The 25,367-nt window shown below is 39.1% G+C and overlaps 1 protein-coding gene and 1 long non-coding RNA gene across 8 annotated transcripts in view; one reads left to right on the top strand and one right to left on the bottom strand.

Moving 5' to 3' along the window:
* Window positions 1-7,521, bottom strand: part of LOC120094795 (uncharacterized) — a 34,483-nt gene extending 26,962 nt beyond the window's left edge. For 2 of the 3 annotated variants that reach the window (XR_005489494.2, XR_005489495.2), the window contains exons 1-2: window positions 7,375-7,520; window positions 7,092-7,171 (exon numbers count right to left, since the gene is read on the bottom strand). This is a non-coding gene — a long non-coding RNA (uncharacterized LOC120094795). Of the gene's footprint in view, window positions 1-7,091; window positions 7,172-7,374 lie in introns of all 3 variants that reach the window. The other variant, XR_005489493.2, reaches the window with a different exon arrangement.
* Window positions 1-24,167, top strand: part of C2cd6 (C2 calcium dependent domain containing 6) — a 95,925-nt gene extending 71,758 nt beyond the window's left edge. Inside the window, exons 15-19 of one of the 5 annotated variants that reach the window (NM_001409059.1) lie at window positions 3,408-3,466; window positions 9,054-9,116; window positions 11,585-11,659; window positions 13,723-19,413; window positions 23,692-24,167. In NM_001409059.1, the coding sequence (NP_001395988.1) occupies window positions 3,408-3,466; window positions 9,054-9,116; window positions 11,585-11,659; window positions 13,723-19,413; window positions 23,692-24,033 (6,230 nt within the window). In that variant the 3' untranslated portion in view covers window positions 24,034-24,167. Of the gene's footprint in view, window positions 1-3,407; window positions 3,467-7,605; window positions 7,750-7,777; window positions 7,874-9,053; window positions 9,117-11,584; window positions 11,660-13,722; window positions 19,414-23,691 lie in introns of those variants that run through there. The other 4 variants (XM_039084092.2, XM_039084093.2, XM_039084094.2 and 1 more) reach the window with 4 other exon arrangements.
* The last annotated feature ends 1,200 nt before the right edge of the window (window positions 24,168-25,367 follow it).

Below are 25,367 nucleotides of genomic sequence, written 5' to 3'. Positions count from 1 at the left end.
TATTTCTTTAAGGACTTATAGAGAACAGAATCAGATCAAAACTGTGATTAACAAATTTTCAAAGTTAGAGTTTCTATTGCTGTGAGAAACACCATGAACCATAAGAAACATGGGAGGGAAAGGGTTTAATTCCTTTTATGCTTCGTACTTGATCATCCAAGGACGTCAGGGTGGGAATGTAGCGGATGCCACAGAGGAGTGCTGAGCACTGCTGTCCACATGACTTGTTCACTCTGCCTTCCTACAGCCTCTAGGACCACCGGCCATTACAGTACAATGAAAGTGTTGTCAGTTCTCAAAAACAAATGACTGAAAAATCATTCAGAATTGATAAAACACCTTATTTTAGAAGCAGGTGACTTGTTTGACAGGCTCACAGCTGGAGGGGAATGTGCCACAGAATGAATTACATTTAAGCCTCACGATTTAGACAAGACCTTGGACTTTAGAATCTTTGGGTTGCTGGCCAAAAGAAGTTAAGACGTTAGGGACACTGGATAGAATAAATGTATTTTTTTATGTGAAATTTGAGGGGCGGGAGCAGAATGTTATGGCTTTAATGTGTTTCACAGAAAGCATGTGTTGGAAACATAATTAACAAGACAGAAGTGCCAGGAGATAGGCCCCAGTGAGAGCATACTCAGCCGTGAGAGTAGGGCGAATGGTTTCATCCTGTTACTCCAGGAGGTGTTCCTGCAGGTGTGGTTTGCTGTAATAGAGGGAGCTTGGCCCCCTTTGTCTCTCTCTATTCCTGTCTTACCTTTCTGCTTCCTGCTGTGAGGTGATGCAGAAGACCCTGGTCCTTTGATCTTGGAATTCTCAGCTCTAAAACTAAGAAATACATTTGTTTCCTATAATTTTTCCAGCCTGGGGTATTCTGTTCTAGTAGCACTAAACTGATGGATACCTCAAAACCCTCTATTTTGGATTCTCCTAGCCATAGAAGAACTTAGAGGTAACTGGGGAAAGCAGACTTCATATTCCATTATTTTAAACTGTGTCAGAATGGGAAGATATTCTTTTGAATAAAGTGAGGTTATACACGAGATTCTATCTCAGCTTTGCCTGAAATAGAATTTACCTGTGATCTTAAGTCACCATTTCGGAAAGTCTTCCAATTTCCATGTATCCGGGGAGCAAGCCAGGGCTAAGCCAGTGCTCTGTCACTGAGCTAATCCCCGTCCCCTCAATTTCCAATTTTTAAAGAGAAAGTGTGGGTTACAGGTGGAGACATAACTCTTTAATCCCAGTTTGGTGGCAAAACGAAGAGAATTATGAATCTAAGCATAGTTACCTGGTGAGTTTCAGGCTAGCTAGTGAAATTCTGCCTCAAGCAAACTATCAAAGCATGGAGCTATATGCTACAACTACTATTTCTCTGTTGTTTTACCCTGATTTAGTCAGTCTCCAACACTCTGTGAATACCTCACAGATGTGTCTTAGCCAATAAACCCTGTGAAGCTAACACTGCTGTTTTACAGGTCAGGTCCCTGAGGCTGGGAATGTAGTCGGTTGGTAGAAGGCTTACTGTGCATGCAGGAAACACCGAGTTCAGTCCTCTGCACAGCATAAAACGGGTGTAGTGACACACACTTGTATGCACAGCACACGTGAGGCAGAGAATCAGGAGTTCAAGGTCAGCTTTGTTATGTGGCAAGTTCAAGGCCTACCTGGGCTTCATGAAAACTCACCTCCAAACAACAGCAGCAGCAGCAACAAAACACCACCCTTAGATAGGATTTCTGATTAGTACTAAGAGTACTTGATAGGGTTTCTAATTAGTACTAAAAGTACTTTCAATGCTGGGCATGGGGAGTCAGTTTAAGGCTGTCATCAGCTATGAGGCCAATTGGAGGCCAGTCTCGGCCTACATAAGAGCTTGAAGTCTCATAAAAATTAAAAATAAAAATAAAGTGGCTATTCCGGGCACAGTGGTACACAGCTTTAATCCCAGTACTCAGGAGGCAGAGGCATGAAGACCTCTTTAATTTCTAGGCTACTCTGGTCTATGTAGTGAGTTCCAAGCCAACATGGTCTACATAGCAAGTTACATGACAACCAAGGCAGCATAGGTAGAAAACCCTGTCTCAAAAGCAACAACAAAAAAGTGGTTTTGCTATAACTTGCATTATATTTCAAATTTTGTGCATACCACTCTTCTATAATTAGCATAATAAATTTTATATAAATATACATGGCATATTTACATTGTATAAAATATAGTGTATTAGTTTTTTTAGTAAAGTTTATATGGCATCCCTGTCAATTTCCTTCAATTATTATCACCAGTGGATAAATTAGAAGCATGGAGCTAGCCCAATATTTTTATTTTTTGAGACAGGGTTTCTCAACACAGCCCTGGCTATCCTGGTACTCACTGTATAGATAAGCTGACCTTGATCTCACAGAGTTCTGCCTGCCTCCGCCTCTCGAGTGCTAGGATTAAAGGCATGGACCACTAAGCAAGGCTAGTCCAATTAATTACTTTTGAGTACCTTTCACTGGAACCTTCTAAGTCCTGGTATTTGTGCACAAACAGGCAGCAGAATAATCCATTGAAATTCATGGTCATTGCACTCCCCACTTTATAATTTTCTTGGTTTCTGCAGAAGATGCTTCTCTAGTATCACAAATTCAATTATTAAGAAAATATGTATTATTCATGATAGGTATCTAGAATATAGATTGTCTGCCTAGAATTGGGTATGGATTACAAAGTAACAATGGAAAATTACCCAAATGTCTGTCAGAGAAAGGGACACGACTCCAAAGGCCACCTTTCAAGCAAGCATGAAGCACAGCACTGAATTACAAGCTAGTATGTAATAGCCCCTTCTCAACAGAAAGTTGGTAAGAGCATAACAATGATGTGTCTAATTAAGTTTTAATTAAGAGTTTTGAACTGCCATCAAGAGCCAGAGTTAAAAGCGGAAATACTTAACACAAACCTCTACTATAACCTAAATTAATCTTTTATATACAGAGCACAGTGACATGTAACTTCTGTTTCTTTCCAACAGCAGTACTAAAAATCATGGGGTTTCTAGGTGAAGACTCCAGGGATCAGGGTAGAGAGCACTAACGATGGTTAAGGGTATCAGTAGCATCCCATTACTTTCATGCTACTTATGCACCAGGCACAGTGGTAGATGTTTTAGACATTACATCACAAAACCTTCCTCCAGATAAGGTCTTAATCCCTTGCCAGATCAGGAAAGCAAGGCCAAAAGAGGCAAGCTTACTTGCCCAATTGAACTCAGTTGACAAACTTGTGGAGTCCAAGTCCTCTACTTCTAGCCACTCTATTTTTATTCCTGGCCAAGAGATGTATTTATAAAGCCCACTTCTCAAATGTTACAAGTGTGAAGCAATTTATGACTTTTGGGTTTTTTGTCATTCTTTTTCAGATGTGTTAATAATACCTGATAAACCTGAAGAACTAAACACAAATAAGAAAGGGAGACCTGTAAGTAGATGGGTATATCCCTTAAACTCTTGTCATTTCCACTATTGTTATTATTTATGGCCATTCTACAATATGCATGCATGCATTTATTGTCAATTTTAGGGTAATATTTATAAATTTATCGAGCAATATAAATGTCACTTTAACTTTAGCAAGCCCAACAGTTCAATTCATTGTTCCTGCCTTGCTATTTTTTAAGTCAGTCACGTAGCTACTAAACAAAGGCTAGGAGGCACAGGCACAGGCCAATCTCCTTTGATAGGAACCTCACTTTAAAAGGCTGTTTTCGGGCCTGAGAGATGACTCGCGTTAAGAACACTACCTGCTGTTGCAGAGGACTAGTTAGGTTCCCAGCACCTGCATGGTGGCTTTCACTGTCTCTATAACTCCAGTTCCAGGGAATTTGACAACATCTGATCTCTCTGAACACCCGGTAGGAATATGGGGCACATGCATATATGTAGGCATAAATAAAATAAATCTAAAAGTATTTTAAAGGCAATTTTCTGTAATAGTATCTTTCATTCTTCGGAATGATTGTCATCTTCAGTGTCTTACTGCCTCTGGCTACTAACCTAGGCCTAGCCCTGGAAGCATCTGGCCTTCATACAGTCTTCTCTAGGCCTAGAACGTTTCCAGCCTCTGAGACTTACTTCTGAATGAGCTAACTCTTTCTTGTTCTTCCTGAACTCTGACTGGTTGGTCAACTCAGCTGTTCCGGCTCAAACTCCTCTCCAAGCTGACTGATTCAATCTGGCTTCTCTTTCAGACTCTAAGTTTTTGCTCTGCTTGGCCTCAAATTAACTCCGGCAACCTGTGCTGATCTTCTGGCCTCTCCTCATTCTCTGGTTCATTCTGTCTGTCTTCACCTGTGTCTGGCTTCTTCTCCCTCTGCAACCTGTCTTAGTAATAACTGTCCTGGTAAAACTTGCCCCTGCGTCTGCTGCTTTCTTAAGTAGCTTCCCTTTCTTCTCTCTTCCTGTGAGAGTTGGGAATATCTAATTTTGTCAAATTTTTCTCTGATTTGTCTCTTTGTCTGCCACTCAATTAGCCATCACTTTAAAACATGGCTGCTTCCTTCTACAGATTAACCTCACCTTCATTGTTTAGGATTAAAGTTGTGCACTAAGGGCTGAGCCACACCCAGCTAAAGTAAATAACACAGTCTTGGGGCTCATTGTGTGATCAAATATCCTGCAATAATTTTCTTACCCTAATTAGCCATTTATACTTAAAGTTCACTAATAGGATCTCCCTTGTTTATACATATGTCAAGCTAACAGCAATAAGTACTTCAGAAATAGAATAGGAATTGTGTGGTTTGAATAAGGATCAAGTAAGAAATAACTATCTAGATGAAAAGCAATGAGAAAGAAAAATTGTGTCTACCTCAGGTTTTACATTCAAAAGAACCATGCTTACAGGGTAGTGTGCACAAGCCCTAAGGAAAGAAAGAAACATCAGCGCTTTTTCTTATAGTATTTAATGATTAACTAATACTGGATCCAAGGCATGGGCATTTCTCACTCATTCTCTTCCATAGAGAGTAGGTTTGATGTGAGAGTTTATTGGATCCCATGCAACAGAAAGTAGCAATCACTGTAGAATCTGCGGTCACTGTAGAAACTGCAGTCCTCAGTTCCCCAGAGCATTACTGACTGTAATGTTCAGACCAGTTGTTCTGGTAAGCCATTAAAAGATGTCCTGGAATCTTTATGTTTAGTGTTCACATCTTCATACTAACTCATGCATCTACAATAGCAAAAAATTCCACCTGACTCTCTAATCTGCACGGAAGGGCATGGTTTCCAAACTGCATCATGTTGTTCCGGGAGCCCAAGATTCCAACGTGAAGACCTGGATTCAGGCACCAGTCTCTTCACTATTAGCTGGGATTAAGTTGATACAGTTCATGATACACACATGGGAATGTGCAGCAGGCCCCAGGAATGAACACTTAGTGAGATTATACTATAATGGGCACCATCTTAAGCTGTAAATGATCACTTTTATTTTAATGCTCACGATGTAGGAATTTCTACTGTTTGTAATTCAGGTGAGGACAGTGAAGCAGGTGTTAGATAAACCACTGCACAGGGGTTTGGGATTTGATCCCAGAGTGTATATGGTTAACCACCACCTGCCTGCCCACCTTGAGAAGTTAAATATGCAGTTACATCCCATTTAATGATAGATAAACATTCTGGAGAATGCAATCTTATTGTTAAAAAGAACCATAGCGTGTACTTCTAAAAACTATGACATCATTAAGATATATAATCTTAATATATAAGATATATATAAGATATATAATCACTGCCATGTATGTGGTTAGTTACTGACCAAAAAGGTATGTTTAATAACTGTAGAACTCAGTGTTATAGCACAGAATGGGCACAAACTTCTTACTTAACCACAATAAAGTAGACTGCCTGAATAGTCTTATGGGTATTAAAGAAATGTGTGTCTACAGATTATAGGAATGAGCTAATTCAGAATGATGAACAGGGCAAAAAGTTTTTCAGAAATTTTAATACCCAGCCATTATATAAAACTCTGAACAAAGCTGTAATAAAAGGTAGCTTTCTAAAACAGCTCACGTACTATACTATACCGAATGGTGAAAGACTGTTTACCCTCAAATATCAGAAACAAGGGCACAAAAGCCATGAGGACTAGAAAGGAGGAAACAAATTGCATTTTCAGATGACACACTGTATAGATTTTTAGTTGTGAAAAAATCAGTAGTATTTCTATATGTTAATCACAAACATCCCGATAAATAGTAATGTAACAATAACATAAAATAGTTACAAATGTAACAAAATGTACAAAATACAGTAAAAATGATCAGTGATGGTGAGAACACTGACCACCTAAATAAACAGAGACCCACTAGACTCCTGACAGGAAAAGTCAGCACAGCCAAGTTGTCAGTTCTCTCCAAGCTACTCCAGAGATTTAATGTAGATTCTGTCTAAACTGTACATTTTTAAAGAAAATATCACTCCAAAAAATATAGATATGTAGAAAGACATAGACCCCAGAATATTTCGAAGTATTTTTTACGAAAAATAACATAGAAGTAATTACTTTGAATAGAGAATTGAGAGACTGTGATTTTGGAGGAACAACAGGTACATTGAGCAGCAGGAGGTTAGAAACATACTAGTGGGGCTGGGGAGGTGCCTTGGAGGTTAAGAGCATTTGTTAATCTTGCAGAGATCCTGGGCCCAATTCCCAGCACCCACATGGCATCTACTCCAGGAATCTGAACCTTCTTCTGACCTCTGTAAGCACCAATCATAAACACCGTACACATAAAAACCTGAGAGCTAACTCTCAAAACGTAAAATGAATATATATAATAAATAAAATGTTTATAAAAATATGCCAACAACAGTGCCCCAGGTACAGTGAAGAGGCTAATAACGATGTCTTTCCAACAACTGTGTTGGTTGCAACTGGGCATTCCCAGGCAGAAACTAAATGACTTATGGACTAAGTCTCATCTAAAATTTAAAACAGAATGAAGTCACTCCTAAAACAGATTAATAGTTTCTTTTTTAAGAAAAGACAGAAACTAGGTCTGTTCCTGCCAGGGATTGAATTCTTGGGTGCTTACCTTAGAGAAGTTAAAATGTATGTGTTATGAAGAAAAGCCTGGAGACTCCTGCTCTTGGCAGTCTTAGTTATCACTGGGGGCTGGAAGCAACCAGAGGTCACCCATTCATAAACAAACCATGGAACAATAATCAGAAAAAGGAACAGATTATTGACATATGAAGTAACTTTTTATTTTTTTGAGAATTATGCTAAGTAAAATAGACTTCTATCAAATAATATAAAGTCTATAATTCCATTTCCATAACACTCTTCAGTCTTTTTTTAAGTAAAAGAAAACTTACCGTAAATGTCTTTCTTAAGGATGATAAATCTATCCACACACATTAAAACTAAAATAAAACCAAGGGAAATGCGATAATAGCTTATAAGACAGACTACCTACATCAGATTTAGAAGTTTGAAAGAATCTATCACCAGGGCAACAGATTTATAAATTGAAGACATTTCAGAGTTCTAGAACAAATCCCTAAACAGCTAAACTTCATAAATTCTATGGGACATAAGCTTTGGAGTAATTTGAAGTTGAAAAAGGAGTTTTTTATGAAACAAGGTGGACGGTGTGTTAAAGAAATGTTGTATTTTGAGACCAGCGCCTGGAATACAAATCTGAACTGGGAAGGACTGACTGCACCCCTTTCCACGCCCAGCTCCTCCAGGTGGCCGTCTTTCAATAACACCTTCATGGTTTCTGAGCCCTTCATATATTAAAACGTTGACAATATGGCTCAACTAACTTCCATTTAAACACTGGCATTCTCCAATAGTCAGGATGCATGAAAGGTTGGTAGGGGTGGGAATTTAATTTTGCTCAACAAAGAGAATATTTGGTAATGACAAGAGAAATTGGTATGGTGTGGCGTAGTATAGTCTAGTATAAACAAAAACAATGTAGAATAAAAACTACTTATTGGCATATATTAAGTATGCACAGAGATGGGTTTCACTCTATTCCTAGTCACATCTGTAAAGGTTCTGATCATATCCACTCTGTCACCCCTACTGATCCCTTGTTCTGCCCTACTAGTCCCCCGTCTATGTTCATGTCTGCAAAGACTTTTTGGTGACCCAGGAGTTTCATTGCAGTTCTTTACAGGAGCCAGTGAGAAGCTATTAGAGGGCACCAGGCACCTTACCAGTCACTACACTGTTGAAGAAAATGTCTCATTCCCAGTGACAATTAACTGCCTTTCTCTCTGGAGTAGGGCCTCATAGGTCTCCCTGCCTCCAGAACAGATGTTGGTAGGTCCGATACTTTTTTTTTTTTTTTTTTTTGGTTCTTTTTTTCGGAGCTGGGGACCGAACCCAGGGCCTTGTGCTTCCTAGGTAAGCGCTCTACCACTGAGCTAAATCCCCAGCCCCGGTCTGATACTTTTTAAGTCAGAGTTTTATATTCAGCGTCTTCAAAATGAAGACAGTGTATTTTAGTTCCAAAGCAAAGACTGAGTATTTAGGTATATGTTTCGATCCATAAAGTCTTATACTGCCAAATGATTCATGCTGATTGTGTAATTCTCATAGAATTCATATACAGTAATATGAGGGGCTGGCATAAACAAGCATTACGTCAAGTGTGTCACTATAAAAAGGAGAACTCTACAATGTTAAAAGTGAAGTCCCGGGAGCTTCTTATGTCTGAATATCTGTACATACTCAAAAACAAGTAACAACAACAAAGCAGGCAGAAAAGTCACCAAGAAAATGGTGGTCACGTGTCATTCTTATCAGCCCTTTGGTCTTTCATCTTCTAGTTAAATGTTTTTTAAATGGTGGTAGATGTATGTTTTGATCACAAATGCAATCTAAGTATGAATAAATAAGCACGTCTCCTCTTCCTCTTCATTTCCCTTTTAAGTAGAAAACAGTGCTAATGTCTCTTCATGGCCTACAGAGCCACAGTTGTCCCACCTATGGTTTTAAACAGATTGTAATTTGACCTTCTGAAACCTTTCTTGAACTACAGTCCATCGAGTTAAGGAAATCTTGGGAAAGGCATCCTACTGACATTGTCTGTAGTCTCCGAAAGGTAAGGATGATGAGTGGCTGGAAGGCAACTGGGAAGGGTCTTTAGAAAACCAAGGGTGGTGGGAAACTGCGCTGGCACAAATCTTGTCAACAAGGTAACAGCTCCTTCAGGTAAAGCCAGGAAATGCATTGCAGCTGACCCAACCATGGCCCCAGTCCACCTCTTGCTGTATTGTCTCCTGCAATTGAGATGGGATCCCAATTATTCTCTTTTCTCTATGGGAAACAATTCTCTCCGACTCTAAAACTACTCCATTAACTGTGGATCTCAGTTTTATAGCTGTTGAACGCCTTTTAGTATATTATTTACAGTTAAGAATTTTGAAAACCTTTGATAGTTTGAAAGATACAATTGCTCATGGTACCCATGGGAAAGGCCACACTACAGTCATTGACCTGTTGTCAGGAGCAAGTTTCTCTTCTGTAGTCCTACATTTTACCTCTAGCCAGGGATGTCAATAGGTTGGATCTTGTGCAGCTTTTGTGCAAAAGGAGCTTGGCAGAAATACCTGGACTCAAATCCATGTTCATAAAACTTTGAGTAATTTATGCTGTGTGCCATCACTTATTTCAAGAAACGTTAACAGACTTGAAACATCGTAGGCATGTGTTGAATGGTAAGCACCCTTTAATCTCCTGTGTGAGCATAGAGCACAAGGTAAGAAGTAGGAACAGTGTATCAGAGAATATGAGTAGATTTAATGTCAATGGATTCTGCCAGGTTATCTTTAAACCAGATGTACTAACGTGTGCATAGTCAGATGCCCATTAACATTCTTCACATTTTAGTTTTTCTTCATTTGATGAAGAACAATAATATTCCACCAATACTTCCATTTCATTTTTGGTTATTAATAAGAGTAAACAGTTTTCACATATATGCTGTCTTTGTGTTTCTATTATTGGACTGCTTACAACTGTCCATGTTTACAAATAAGGTTATGCACTTATTCACTTACATTGGAAATAATTTTATATTCTAAAATACAATGCTTTGTTATCTGTGCTGTTTGATTTTTAATTTAAATATCAATGTGTTCAAATTTAGTAGCTTTTCTTCTGTGGTTGTCAGATTATATCTAGTTTTAATATCCTGCTTAGAAGGTCTTTCTCCTCCCCAAGATGATATCAGTATTCTAGATTTTTCTATTATGTACTTTTTATCTTTACCTCTTTGTGTGTGTGTGTGTTGCTTGGGTTTGAACTAGGCTTTGCACATGCTAGGCAAGTATTCTACCAACTTCTCTGTATCACCAGTTCACATTTATCTTTCAAACAATCTATTTTTATATAACAGAAGAATATTATTGTCTCAATGCTATTTAATGAAACCATCCATGTAGTTAACCATCACAACCCCAGTGGGTTGTGCATTGTAGTGAGTTTAGCTATCTGTGACCCTTTCTTTATATTGTCACCAGGACAAACTGGTAGCGTATAATTTATATAAGCATGCTAAAGGGCTGGAGAGATGGCTCAGCCATTAAAGGCTTGGCTTGCAACCACAAAGGAATGTTTAAAAGCCTTCTCCTCCCTATCTGTAGCTAGTGGTAATTGTTTTCCTACCCAGGGAAAAGAAAATGCCTTCTTTACATGAGAGCCAGCATGGAGACATGGAGTCATGACTGCATGGAGTCCCTACAATGAGCCACACCTAAACTTTAGAATTCATAGTTAGTGGAACATTTTTAATTTTTAATGATGTATATGTTTGAAAGCCAGTACCATAAAATTCACTAATGTCTTCAAAGCTAGATGTACATATTGCATGTTAAAAGTTAGTTACTGCTTAAATGTTATTCCACTATTAGAATTTAGAAGAGTACCTTGTTTACAGTAGTTGCTTAATGTTTGGAAATAAGCTAATGAATGACAAAAAAAATTCAATAAGAACTATTGAATAAGAACTATTCTGAGGGAGCTAGAGAAGTGGCTCATCAGGTCAAAGCACTTGTGCAATCCTGAGCACCACACTGACCTATTTAACAAGTCAGGCACTCTGCAAATGCCCACCATCCCAGCTCGAGAGTTAGCACATGCACTTTAATAGCACATTTGAAGTGAATTGTCTTAACTCTAATTAAAAGATGCAGACTGGATGACTGAATGAGAAAACAGGGTCTGAGTGTCTTTGCTGCTGGAAAACTCGGTGCAGCTGCAGACATGCGCAGACTGAGAGGACAAGGCTGAGATGGGAACAATGAGGACAAGGCTGAGATGGGAAATGATATTCCCAGCCACTGCAGTGTTAGAGCCAATGGGAGCAGCTGTAGCTGACAAATAAACTCAAACCAAACAAAGAAGCTCACAGTATATTTAGTAATCTCAGAAGCAAATTAAGTTTGAGACCGAATTATTATTTAGCTCTAGACAACTTTTGTACCTTTAGGGACTACTGAGAGTAAAATGAACTTGGAAAACATGTTTGTATTACAAGGTGACTGAAATTAAAACTTCCTCTTTTACAAGGTGGCTTTTGCACAAAAAGAGTACGCCATACCAGTTTGCAAAGCAGAAACTACAGAATTCAAACCCAAACATCAGGTGAGTCCTGTTATCCTAGTCTGGTACCAAATCACTAGACTTCTCTCTCTCTCTCTCTCTCTCTCTCTCTCTCTCTCTCTCTCTCTCTCTCTCTCTCAATATATATATATATATATATATATATATATATATATATATATATATATATATATATATATATATATTTCCCAGACCAGAACTGTTCATTAGAAGTATCTGGTACCTTTAAGTCTACTTATGTTTAACCTTATTTGATCTAATAAATTTCAATGTGAAAATGAAATCTTGGCATATGTGTTTCTGAAAAATAAAAACAAAAGGAAACAAAACCCCTAAGAGATTCTTTTTTTTTTTTTTTTTTTTTTTTGGTTCTTTTTTTTCGGAGCTGGGGACCGAACCCAGGGCCTTGCGCTTCCTAGGCAAGCGCTCTACCACTGAGCTAAATCCCCAACCCTGCCCCCTAAGAGATTCTTAATATTTCACCTGAGTATCTATTAGCATTTGAAAAGCAATTATAATAAATTATAACCATTAACCTGCATTTTGAAGTGAGTTGAAGTGAAATATTAGGCTGATTATTTCAGATTTTTCATTTTTTCCAATCTGACAATGTAGAAGTTGCATAAAGATATGAAACAAGAGGCATCAAGAATAAGATTTTAGAAGTTGAAGCCTTTACAAGCTGAGATTTGAGATGTCATCCAGCTTGGTCGTGAGGAGTCCTTGCTCTTCTCTCAGAGGACCTGAGTTTGGTTCTGGGTACCCACAGCTGGTGCTTCCCAGTTACCTAGGTTGATCTAAGCCCTCTTCTGCCCTCTGTAGGCAACAACATACAAATAAAAAATAAAACTAAATATTTTTTAAAACATAGATATAATTCATTTTAAAGATTGCTTCAGTGATTGAATACATAAGTCTCCATTTAGTATGGCTATTACACTGAAATGTCACTGTAAGCCAGAAATTTGTAAATTGTTCTCTTAGCCATATCTGAATCATAATACTATATATTCAAAAAGCAAGATTCTACTGTGACATATTAAGGATTGAGTGGAGGCCTTTATCGTTGACACTTAAACTCAAAGGCAGACAATATATGTCCCTGAGATGATGTTTAAAGAGTAATGTCATGGACATTTTCTACTTGCATGCATTTTTTTAAAAACTCTGAAATTACTACTATATGGTAAGTGAGATTTTGACCTTGGTGTTTACCACTTAATGTCTATGCAGACACAACTAAATTTAGCCATTTAAGAACAAAAAGTATGGGCTGGAGAGATGGCTCAGTGGTTAAGAGCACTGACTGCTCTTCCAGAGGTCTTGAGTTCAATTCCTAGCAACCACATGGTGGCTAACAACCATCTGAAATAGGATCCTATACCCTCTTCTGGTGTATCTGAAGACAGCTACAGTGTACTCATATAAATGTAATAAATCTTTTTTTAAAAAAAGAAAAAAGTACTTATGAGTAGTTTTTTTTTGCTATTTTCTTTAATTTAGAGAATACTTTATTAGTTTTTGTAATCAAACCCACGTATATAAGACCTTACATATTTAATACAGTGTGTTACCCCTGTACAAATGGAAAAAACTTAAGTTCAACATTTCTAGACCAATATGGCTGTTAATTATGAGTAGTTTTAAGTACTTAAAGCTGTCACTGTGGACAGGGTGACTAAGGGAATAGGATCCCTGGAACTGGGACATTCCAAGCCTACCTGGGCAACACAAGGTCCCATCTCAAACGTAAGTAGATAAATAAATAAGCAAAGGAAAAGTAGTTTGAAAAGCTAGCCATGGCAGTGCCTCACCAGAAAAACTCCAAGTAGAAACACACACACACACACACACACACACACACACACACACACACAATATCGATATAGTGTTAGAATTTAATTTTTTCACTAAAAATTAATTTTCATTCAAACTTCACGTATTTTAAAATAAAGTTGGGTTTTTTCCTCTTTATAAACAAGGTGGGAGGATGAGTCAGTTGACAACTTACTCTACAAAAACTGGCTAGAAAAGTCACTAAAATTGTAAATGAATGCTAAGGAATTTCTTCTTTTATATTGCAGTTTCAGAAACTCAGCAGGAGTGGTCTTGATCCTTTTCTAAGAAACTTAAACAGCAAAATGCCATTCAGAAAGAAGAAAGATCACGAGGACGGATACAGACATCCAAGCACGTTAAGTACAGAGATTTTAGAGCACGAAGATCAAGATCCTCCTTACCCGGAACACCCAGGATCTGCAGGATCTGATCCAATACGGACTGAAAATCCTAGACCTTTCACAGTCCAGATGGGAAACAAGAAGAATAGCTTGCCTCCTGACCCCATCACAGCCACGGTGATCTCAGACAGGAGGAATAGGCTGTTGTTTGATAGTACTTTCAACTCAGAAAACAATTCAAATACAAAGAGCATCTTTGCAAGTGATAATCCTGTTGTCAGCCTAACAAAGCTTTCAGATTCTGATAATAAACTGTTAACTGATTCTAGTTTTAATACAATGAAGCCTTCAAATAGGAGGCTGTCCAGGGATTCAAGTTCCAATATAATAAAGCCTTCAGATGGTAAGTTAGGCAGTGAATGTAGTTCCAATACAACAAAGCTTTCAGATAAGAGGCTGTCTAGTGCTCCTAGTTCTGGTACAACAAAGCCTTCAGATACTAAGCTCCTCAGTGATCCTAGTAACAGTAAGTTGTCCCGAGATCCTAGTAGCAATGGAACACAGCTTTCAGGTTCTAATAGATTGTCCCATAACCCTAGTATCAATGGAAACAAATATTCACATACTTCAGATCTTAATAAGGTATCCCGTGATCCTAGCTTCATTTCAACCAAGTCTTCAGATCTTAACAAGTTATCACATGATCCTAGCATCATTTCAACAAGGTCTTCAGATCCTAACAAGTTATCCCATGATCCTAGCTTCATTTCAACAAAGTCTTCAGATCCTAACAAGTTGTCACGTGATCCTAGCATCATTTCAACGAAGCTTTCAGATCCTAACAAGTTGTCACGTGATCCTAGCATCATTTCAACAAAGCTTTCAGATCCTAACAAGTTATCACATGATCCTAGCTTCATTTCAACAAAGTCTTCAGAGCCTAACAAGTTGTCACGTGATCCTAGCATTATTTCAACAAAGCTTCCAGATGCTAGCAAGTTGTCACACGATCCTAGTATCGTTTCAACAAAGTCTTCAGATCCTAACAAGTTTTCCTATGATCCTAGCTTCATTTCAAAAATGTCCTCAGATGCTAACAAGTTTTCCCGTAATCCTAGCATCATTTCAACAAGGTATTCAGATCCTAGTAAGTTGAGCAGTGATCCTAGCATCATTTCAACAAGGTTTTCAGATTCTAGTAAGTTGAGCAGTGATCCTAGCATCATTTCAACAAGGTTTTCAGATCCTAGTAAGTTGAGCAGTGATCCTAGCATCATTTCAGCAAGGTTTTTAGATCCTAGTAAGTTGAGCAGTGATTCTAGCATCATTTCAGCAAGGGTTTCAGATCCTAGTAAGTTGAGCTATGATTCTAGCATCATTTCAACAAGGTCTTCAGATCCTAACAAGTTATCCCATGATTCTAGCATCATTCCAACAAAGCTTTCAGATCCTAACAAGTTATCCCGTGATCCTAGCTTCATTTCAACAAAGCTTTCAGATCCTAACAAGTTATCCCGTGATCCTAGCATCATTTCAACAAAGCTTTCAGATCCTAACAAGTTATCTCGTGATCCTAGCATCATTTCAACAAAGCTTTCAGATCCTAACAAGTTATCCCGTGATCCTAGCTTCATTTCAACAAAGCTTTCAGATCCTAACAAGTTATCCCGTGATCCTAGCATCATTTCAAAAAAGTCTTCAGATCCTAACAAGTTATCCCGTGATCCTAGCATCATTTCATCAAAGTCTTCAGATTCTAACAAGTTATCCCGTGATCCTAGCTTCATTTCAACTAAGTCTTCAGATCCTAGTAAGTTGAGCCATGATCCTAGCTTCATTTCAATAAAGTCTTCAGATCCTAATAAGTTTTCACGTGATCCTAGCATCATTCCAGCAAAGCTTTCAGATGCTAACAAGTTATCCCGTGATCCTAGCATCATTTCAACAAGGTCTTCAGATCCTAACAAGTTATCCCATGATTCTAGCATCATTTCAACAAAGCTTTCAGATCCTAACAAGTTATCCCGTGATCCTAGCTTCATTTCTACAAAGTCTTCAGATTCTAATAAGTTTTCACGTGATCCTAGCATCATTTCAACAAAGCTTTCAGATGCTAACAAGTTATCCCGTGATCCTAGCATCATTTCAACAAAGCTTTCAGATCCTAACAAGTTATCCCATGATCCTAGCAACATTCCAACAAAGCTTTCAGATCCTAACAAGTTATCCCGTGATCCTAGCATCATTTCAACAAAGCTTTCAGATCCTAACAAGTTATCTCATGATCCTAGCATCATTTCAACAAAGTCTTCAGATCCTAGTAAGTTGAGCCGTGATCCTAGTATCAATGCAAGAAAGTCGTCAGATACTAGTAAGTTGTCACATGATCCCAGTGTCATTTCAACAAAGGCTTTAGATGGTAACAGTAGATTGCCAAGTGGCAGTCCTGTCAATTCAGATACTACTACCAACATAGCAAAACCTCCAGTTACTAAGGATCCTGCTATCTCCACAGTAGACTCTTCAGATAAACAGGGTAAGTTAGAAGAGTGTCTCCAAAATGTGTCTTTATCAAATGTCCAAAGAGCATCATCAGTGACTGAAAATGTAAACATGCATCGCCCCTCAAGCTCAATAAATTTTACCTCTGATATTGAAAATTTAAAACAGTCAATAGTACTCAAATCCATTTTAAGTAAAAACCTGCAAGACCTTTCAGACGAGTTATTTTCTAAAGCAGAAGTCTGCACAACTGAAAGCTGTTCTCCATCTCCAAATGTGCACAACAGGCCATCTGATACTACAGATGACAGAGTGTTTGAAAAAGTCCAAGATATAAACAGCTGGCGTTCATCAAAAGACCTTCTAAATTCTCAGGTTCTTTTAAGTCCTGTAGTTAAAAATAGTCCTCAAAATTTACTTCCAGAAGGTGAACCAGGAAAATCTTCAGACATAGAAGATTATGTCTCTGAAAAAGTCTTAGAGGCTGCTGAAAGAAATTTTCCAATGAACAGAAAGAGTACTTTCAAGAAAAAACATTTAATAAGTGAAGAATCTGGCTCTGAACGTCTTTTAAATAGTAGCATATATGAGTACATTATCAAGCAAATATTCACTGCACCCATATTCTCACAGCTGGGAATAGGAACAAAGAGCTCAAGAGAGGCCCAGATGGACTCACAGGATCAGTTGCTGACACCTTGGGAGAGTCTTCGTAGAATTAACTATGAAGAAAAAGGCAATGAAGTTCATTTGTCACAGTCCAAATCTGTCATAAGCCAAATAATACAGTCCTTTCCTGTAAATACCCTTTTAGAATCTGGGATAATCAAAGTTATAGAACTAAATAAAGAACACCAGAACTCTTTGTTGGACTCACAGACAACCTCTTCCACAGAGCAGTATTCTGAAATGAAAAGTCAAATAAAACTAATTTCCAGACAGAATACATCTAGCATCGACCCCTCAGACTCTTCTGTGAGTGGAGCTGAATATACCGAAGACTGCCAAAGTATATCCACACAGGCGTCAAAATGCCTAATGCCAGATGCAAAGGCAGACTCACCAACTGACACAGAGGAGACAGAGCTAGATTCCAACGTAGAAAGTTCAAGCAGCTCACTGGATAAAGTTAAAGACACAGACACAGCAATGTTAAAGTCCTTACTAAAAAATATATTCAGTATTTTCTTCAAATACAATCAGTCTGAAAAAAGACAACAACCAGAAAAAGAGTCAGAAAGTCTAATTAAACATTCTTCATCAAGTGTCACAGAACACTTAGAAAAAACTCAAGAGAATTTTAATAAAGTAGACAAAAAAGTAGACAGGAAACCCATTTTGAATCCAAAGCTGCGTGTGTTTTTAGAGAAACTCTCGGAGACAGAAGTAAAAAATTTGAAGACTGAGTTGAGTAAACACATTCAGCGTTACCTTGTTGAAAGACTCACAGAATCAGGCCACATCACCAAGGAGGACTTACCAACAATCTACCACAAGCTCTATCTGATAAACGAGAAAGCAGAGTTAAAAGAGCAAATTCCCTTTCAGGAGAAATACTCAGACACTGTAAAAGAAATCATGTCTTTTGTAAATAATTTTAACCATCATTTCATAGATAAACATCTAGAAGCAAAGCTTAGAGCTTTTCTAAGTGAAATTCTCCAAAATTATTTCCTAAAGAATCTTTCAGTGAGCAATTTATTTAATGAGACAGATGCTATGGCTCTCCATGCCAGCATGTCCCCCGCAAGAAGCAAGAGTGAGCTAGGGCAAGACATTGCAGATGGAAATTTTGGTCCAAGCCTAAAAATAAACATGAAATACCCTGTAAGCAAATCTCTACAAAATTATCTTCAAGATTTATCAGAAAGTGAATTATTAAGTCTAAAGGCTGATTTGAGCAAATACCTCCAGGTCCTCTTTTTAGAAAAACTTTATAAGTCAGGATTGATGACAGAAAGGCAACTAAAGGGGATAAGCCAGGAAATTATCTCACTCCATTCGCCTCCTATACCATTAAAACACTTAAAAACAAATTTAGCTTTTAGAAATGAAAGTTACTTTATGAGAGAGGATTCAGAAGAGCAAAAGAAATATTCAAAAAATGGTCAAAATACAGCTTTACAAGCATTGCTCAAAGGTAAATGTGGAGAAACAGAACTGTCCAGAAAGGAAGAAAAGGAAAGTTCTTTCTCACAAAATTTAAAAGAAAACCTACCAACAATTTGGGAACAGAAAACTATTTATTGCAAGGAAGAAGAAAGACTAAATTTAATAGAAATACGATCTTCCCTCAACAAAAATAACCAGGCAAATTCACTAACTAGGTCACCAGAAAGACCTTCAGACACATCACTTAAGAAACAAAAGAAAGATCATGGTTTCATGCAATTTACTCAAGTAGAAAGTTCTGCCTACAAAACAGAGATTCAAGATCCATACAGTTGGGATGGTAGATCAAAAACAATTCAATCAAAACCTTGCTTTGAAAAGACAGGGCAAATGAAGCAAGTTGACAAAAGGGAGAACAATAATGTTTATAAATCGACTGCTCAAGAAAAACTTGATACAGAATTTTCATCTTATCTAAAGCTCCCTAACTGCAAAGTATCAAAAGAAAATGAATCCACAAGCAGGCTCTCCTTCCCTACGTGGCAGACTAACGCCTTCATTCATGTCAAACCAGAGATTGGGGAGCAATCTAAATTAGACCACTATTATCAGAGACTGAAAGGAAATAATAACAACAATAAAAAACACTTGGTTACATTTGCACAATTCAAAGACGAAATGGAAACTCTTTATAAAAACCCATATGAAGCTTGCAATGAAAAACGTGCCAAGATCTCTGAATCACAGTCCTTTAAATATAAAGAACATGAGAAAAACTCAAGGCCATTCTTCTTCCCGGAAGTACTGAAGAGAGAAAACACGAAATCCAAACGAAAAGAGAAAGACCATGCCACCAAACCCAAGAAGTCATTTCACAAGATAGTTAGGTTACTGCCAGTCACACTGCCCACTACAAGACCTCATCTCCGGAAGTCTGTGCCAAGGAACTTACTTCACTGGACTGCAAGGAGAACTATACATGTAATAATGCTTTTTCTAAGTATTCTCTTCTGTAGTTGCCAACATTTTGTAAATAATGTGCCTTAGAATCTCTATGCCTTCTGAATGTAGGGTGTGTGCGTGTGTGTGTGTGTGTGTGTGCGTGTGCATGTGTGTGTGTGTGCGCGCGCGCGCGTGCGTGTAACTTTAGTAGTCCCATGGTGTATAGACCTCCACATTTTAAAAAAATTCTGAAATATAAATATCTCAACTGATTGAAAATACAGATATAAAACCAGAGTGCTCGTTATGAGGTAGGGAAAGAGCATCCTGACTTCTCTCTGGGAAAGCCCTCTATGCTGACAGATCTGAAGCCCAGGCACACAGCCCTTAGTCTGGAAGCCTCGCTGGCTAACTACCCTGATTGGAATTGGACTCAGATTCTGTGCAGCATGGCCGGCACAGCGATGAGTAGTAGCCAGTACCATGGAAACATGAGATTCTCTTCTTCCAGAGATAGAACTGTACACAGGGCTTTTCCAGATAGCTGGGTTTTCTCTTTCAGTAAATAAATATGAAGCCTTTACTTATTCTGATAGGAATTAAGAATATATATTACTTATACCTACCCTATTGGATTATAAATTGAACATTTTAAATTTAATATCTACTTTTTGGCATATCAGATTCTGAGATCATGAAAATTAAATTCTAGGTTGTTTTTAACTACTTAGAAACTCTCGTAGTGTTTGATCTCTTCCCTCCCTTCCCCTAACTCCTTCCAGATCCACCTTCCTTCCTTCCTTGTCTACCCAAGCTGTGTCCTCTTTTCCGTCCTCCATCAGGTCCAAATTGTGCTGCCCATACACCTCCCAGATGTGTGCAGTGTGGTTGTGGAGTGTAGTCAACTCACTAGAGGCTATATTCTTAAAGAAAAACAACTCTCCCTCCTCTAACAGTTATCAATTGCCAATATCTCCTTGGGTACGGGTGGGACTTCATTCACCTACTTCTGAGATTTCTGTCTGGTTCGACCTCACACAAGCTATCAAAACCACCGTGCTTTCAGTGCCCCTCCTTCATGTCTCAAAGACATTGTTTCCTTGAATTCATCCACAGCCTCCTGCTCTTACAGCCTTGAGAAGAGAGAATGGGATACAGAGGTCCCCTCTTATTTTGCATTGTGTCCCTCCCCCTCCCTCATCCCCTCTTCCTCTCTCCCTCCCCCTCTCCCCCACCCCGCTTCCTTTAGCAGATAGGTTTCTATATGGATTACTTTTAAAGCAAGTTCTTCAGTGTTAGTTGCCCCTCCCATTGATCCTTTGGATCATAGCTCTGCCCGTTATTATATAATAGCCACGAGTCATAATTCGGAAAACTATTCAGATCTAATATTGATCTTTTTTTATTCATTTATTATATATAAGTACACTATAGCTGTCTTCAGATACACCAGAAAAGGGCATCTCTTTACAGATGGTTGTGAGCCACCATGTGGTTGCTGGGAATTGAACTCAGGACCTCTGGAAGAGCAGTCAGTGCTTTTTTTTTTTTTTTTTTTTTTTTTTTTTTTTGTTGTTGTTGTTCTTTTTTTTGGAGCTGGGGATCGAACCCAGGGCCTTGCGCTTCCTAGGCAAGCGCTCTACCACTGAGCTAAATCCCCAACCCCGCAGTCCGTGCTCTTAACCGCTGAGCCATCTCTCCAGCCCTCTAATATTGATCTTAAATCAATAACTTGATGTGTATAAGTCTGCCTTTGAAATGGAAAATAAACCTAATTCCAGAATAGTTACTTTAAGGTTGCTTCACACAACAAACTAGTAACTTTATAGCGGGAGGGCAAACAGCTATATACCACATGTAAGTATTCTAATAGTTGTGTAGTAGTAGCATAAGAATTTAGAGCCTTAATTTCAGATTTCTCTATCTAAGTACAGTAATTTAGTATTGAGCTACTGCGTGTGTGCGTGTGTGTGCATGTGCGCATGTGTGTGTGCATGTGTGTGTGTGCATGTGTGTGTGTGCATGTGTGTGTGTATTTGTAGGTGTACATGCCATCCTGTGGAGGCTAGAGGTCAACCCTGGGTGTTCTCTTCCCTGCTATCCACATCCACATTTTTTATTTGTTTTGTCTTGCATTGTTTGCTTTGAGACAGGATCTCTCATTGGTCTGGAACTTAACAATTCAAGAGTTGCTGGCTGGCTGATTAGCAGGCTCCAGGAATCTTATGTCCCCATCCCAGGCCTGGGATTTCAAACACTTATTAGCAGTTTTTGTTTCCATCTTTTAATGTGGATTCTGGAGATTCAGTTCAGGTCCTACTGCTACTGCTTGCATTTATCAGTTGCACTTCTCCCCAGCAGGCACAACCCTGTCTGTGAGAGCAGGGAAGGGGAGTTTATCTCCCTAGTGAGGACTGCGTGGTTTAAACTTTTCACTCCAGTGGACAACAGAGAAGTGCATGGCACTAGAGTGTTTGCTAGGTGATCACAAAGCTGGCCTTTTGTTTTCTGAAATCTAAGAGTGTCTGAAGATGAGTCAGTCAGAAGACAGAGGTTGTGCTGCTGGGACCCTGGCTGCAGAGACAGCCTTTAGGTTCAGTTGGTTCTCAACTTCAGATTTCCTACTCTGTTTGAAGGAGCGGATCCTTCTTGAAAATCTAGACTACAAGGCACTTCTGTGGAGCCAGTGGTGTGGCTCTCATGTCCTTCTGCTGATGCCCCAGTTATCGGCTGTGGAGCTAAAGCTGTTAATTATTAACGCGGCAGAAAGTCTTTAAAAATGAGCTCATTGTGCCCACACTAGAGGAAAAAGAACCACTAGGCATGGTGCGTAGACCGTGAATTCCCAGTGGCCAGATGACCTCAAGTTTTAGGCCAGCCTACAACTACACAGTGAGCTCCAAGCCAGTGGGTTCCAGGCCAGTATGAACTAGAGTGTAAGATCCCGTCCACCCTTCCCCCACAAAAAAAGATAGAAGACGATGAACGTCTAAGGATTTTGGTTGTCCAAATCCTTATTAGTCCCACCCAAACTTTCTGACCTACAATTCAACTAGTCCACTCCTACCTTATCTCTCATCAAAGCAGCCATTCCTGTGGGTGGCTGTCATACCCCCACCCCCTCAAAGAGGATGACCCACTGTGTGACTAAACCAGCTCACACCAACGTATAGCTAACAGCACCATACCCTTTTAGGGGGACATGCAGATCTTCATATTTTTTTGGTGTTCTTGAACTAATGGTAATCCTCCTTCCTCTACCCTCTCTCTGAGAGATGTGACTACACTTTGCAAAAATGATAATAATAAAATTATAAAACCAAAATAATATATAAAACTATTATATACTTATTTTTTATATATGTGCTATATGTTATATATAATTTTATATATTTTGGTATTATTATTTTGGTTTTTTGAAACAGGCTTTCTCTGTGTAGCCCTGGTTATCCTGGAACTCACTCTGTAGACCAGACTGGCCTGGAGATCAGAGATCTGCCTCCTGAGTGCTGGGATTATAGGCTTGTGATACCACAGCCCAGGTTGCAAATTATTTTTTTTTTTTTTTGGTTCTTTTTTTCAGAGCTGGGGACCGAACCCAGGGCCTTGCGCTTCCTAGGCAAGTGCTCTACCACTGAGCTAAATCCCCAACCCCTGCAAATTATTTTTATTGTGAACATAATAATCCAGCTGTGTATGGTGACATACACTTAGAATCCTAGCAATCAGGAGACTGAGAGAGGAAGATTGAGTGAGAGGCCAGCTCGGACTATATACTGAGATTAAGTCCCATAGAAACAAATATTACAATCATATTCTTGAATGTTATGTTGTACCTATGCATATATAATATATGTATATATATTATATATACAAACAATGATGGCTATTAAATTAACTTATATAGACTGGTCAATAAAAGTTTAGATGATATAAAAGTAAAATAATCAAAACTGGTAATTTACATTTGAGGTCATGGGAAAGATATTTTGGACTACAAGAACTGCAGACTAGGCTGGCCAGCTTTGCCTAAGTCTGACCCCAGAGGACAGCTCTCTAAGTATGTCTGGGTTGCAGGTTCATATCTTTCACTGTTTTGAAGCAGCAAGTCCTCTAAAACGGTGAGGGTTTTGTTTTTAAACATGACCCGTAAGGGCGTGTCTAGTGACAAGCACTGGGTGCACAGCAGGCACTGGGACTGCCTGTGAGACATCAGGCCTTCATTTCTTAACCTTTGCCATTACAAACAGTCGTTATAATGTAACTGTGTTTTAAGAAGCCTAACATACCAATTTGATGTTTTGTTTCAATATTTAGGATTGTTTGGATAGATTCGATGATTTACACGCACCACCCTCAGTTAAATGTACTAAAAAATCAAGATCAAGAGCAAGACTTTTAGGCAAGAGTCCAGATGATTCCCACAATCAGGCGAAACACTGTGCACGACCATACACTGCTCCAGAGCCCAACAAACGGCGAGAAAGTGCCACCTGGAAATTTGCAAGTCCTCGGATGGTTTCAGCGGGCTTAGTTCACTTGTATGCCACCCCAGAGTATGAGATCCGTAAAATGCGGTCCAAAAGAAAATTAAAAGAGGATATTGAAAAGCGTCCACTCATTAGCGAGATTATCCAGATGCTAGACACTGCAGAATGATATGAGGCCACCAATCAATCTAATTTCTCCATTAACAAAATGGTTTGGAGATCTATCCTTGTGCGGGATAGAAGTCAGCAACTACATTTCATCTTGTCAGACCATTTTGCTATAATTAAAGAGAAAAATGAACATTCTATGTGAACGCGTTTCTGTTTATAAACCTTCCAGAACCAAAAAATGTTTCTTCAGTTGGTTCTATTCGGTTGGTGTTCATTAGCAGTTTTGTGCCCAGCACTCCTCTCTTGGGGCGCAGTAGTGTTCAGGTCCCCAGCACTTGTGGTACCTGGTCATTGTTAACTGCCTAGCTTGCCAACTCTCCATTCGCATGTGCTTAGTCACGAAACTACCTAGCGCCAGCCGCACTTCTGGATCCAGGTCTAGTTCTCTGAGCTGACAGAACTTCTGTTCGCTTTAATATTATGTACTGCCCTGCCAGGTAGAAAGAACGCAGGGGTTTATTTTACTGAATGATGGGTCCAGGCTAAGAAGCCAAAATGAACAGTGAGAAAGACCCAAAGCTAGTAAAAACCAGAAGTGCTCCCAGCTCCGAAAGACTTCAGGAAAGGAAGAGGCGGCTGCTGCCAGGACCAGAGGTGAGGTCACTGTGAGACCCAGCTCCCTAGCACCACTCAGAACAAAACAAAAAACACACCAGAAGGGATCCTAGCTGTTTCTGCCCTAGTTGCTAGAGGAACAAGGTGTGCATAAGAAATAGAGTTGCAGTGAAGCAGAGGGGAGTTAGGAAAAGCATTGAGAGGTAGCAGGCCACTGGTCAATGGTGAGAAGGAAAACCACTAGTCTGGCTTTAGCAAAGACATATTTCCTAGAAGGAAATCTCAAATTCCTGCATCCCACTAAAATTGTATGACTTGTCACTTTCAAGTAGTATTTCTAAGACATTTCACCATGAATATCTCTGAAGTTTCCCCTAATTAAATGCTATTATTATCCCTAATGACATTCCTCAGTACCCTCTGAACATGGACTTAGCTTTTCCTAGCCACTGGACTCAAACTGGACAGTCTCGTCCTAGACAGCCTGGTAGCTTTTGGGTTAGAACACACCGTCAGCACTTGTCCTTACCTCTGGCAGACCTCGAGGCTTGTCAGCTTCCAATCAATGAGCCAAGTCCTAGCACAGCAGGAGCTCTGACGGGTGTTTCCTGACAAGCCCAGCTACCTCTGGCATTTTATACATGCAGGACCTTCTCAGACCAGGAGATGCTAAGGCACTGAGTGGGATGAAGTACAACTCCCACCATGGCAGCTGCTCTCGGTGCTCCAGTGGTCCTGTCCACTCCCTCCTCTAGGCCCATTCTACTCTCACCTTCA

The sequence above is a fragment of the Rattus norvegicus genome, chromosome 9, assembly GCF_036323735.1.
Source record: "Rattus norvegicus strain BN/NHsdMcwi chromosome 9, GRCr8, whole genome shotgun sequence".
In the NCBI taxonomy this organism is placed as follows: Eukaryota; Metazoa; Chordata; class Mammalia; order Rodentia; family Muridae; genus Rattus; species Rattus norvegicus.
This window is presented reverse-complemented; position numbering and strand designations above follow the sequence as displayed.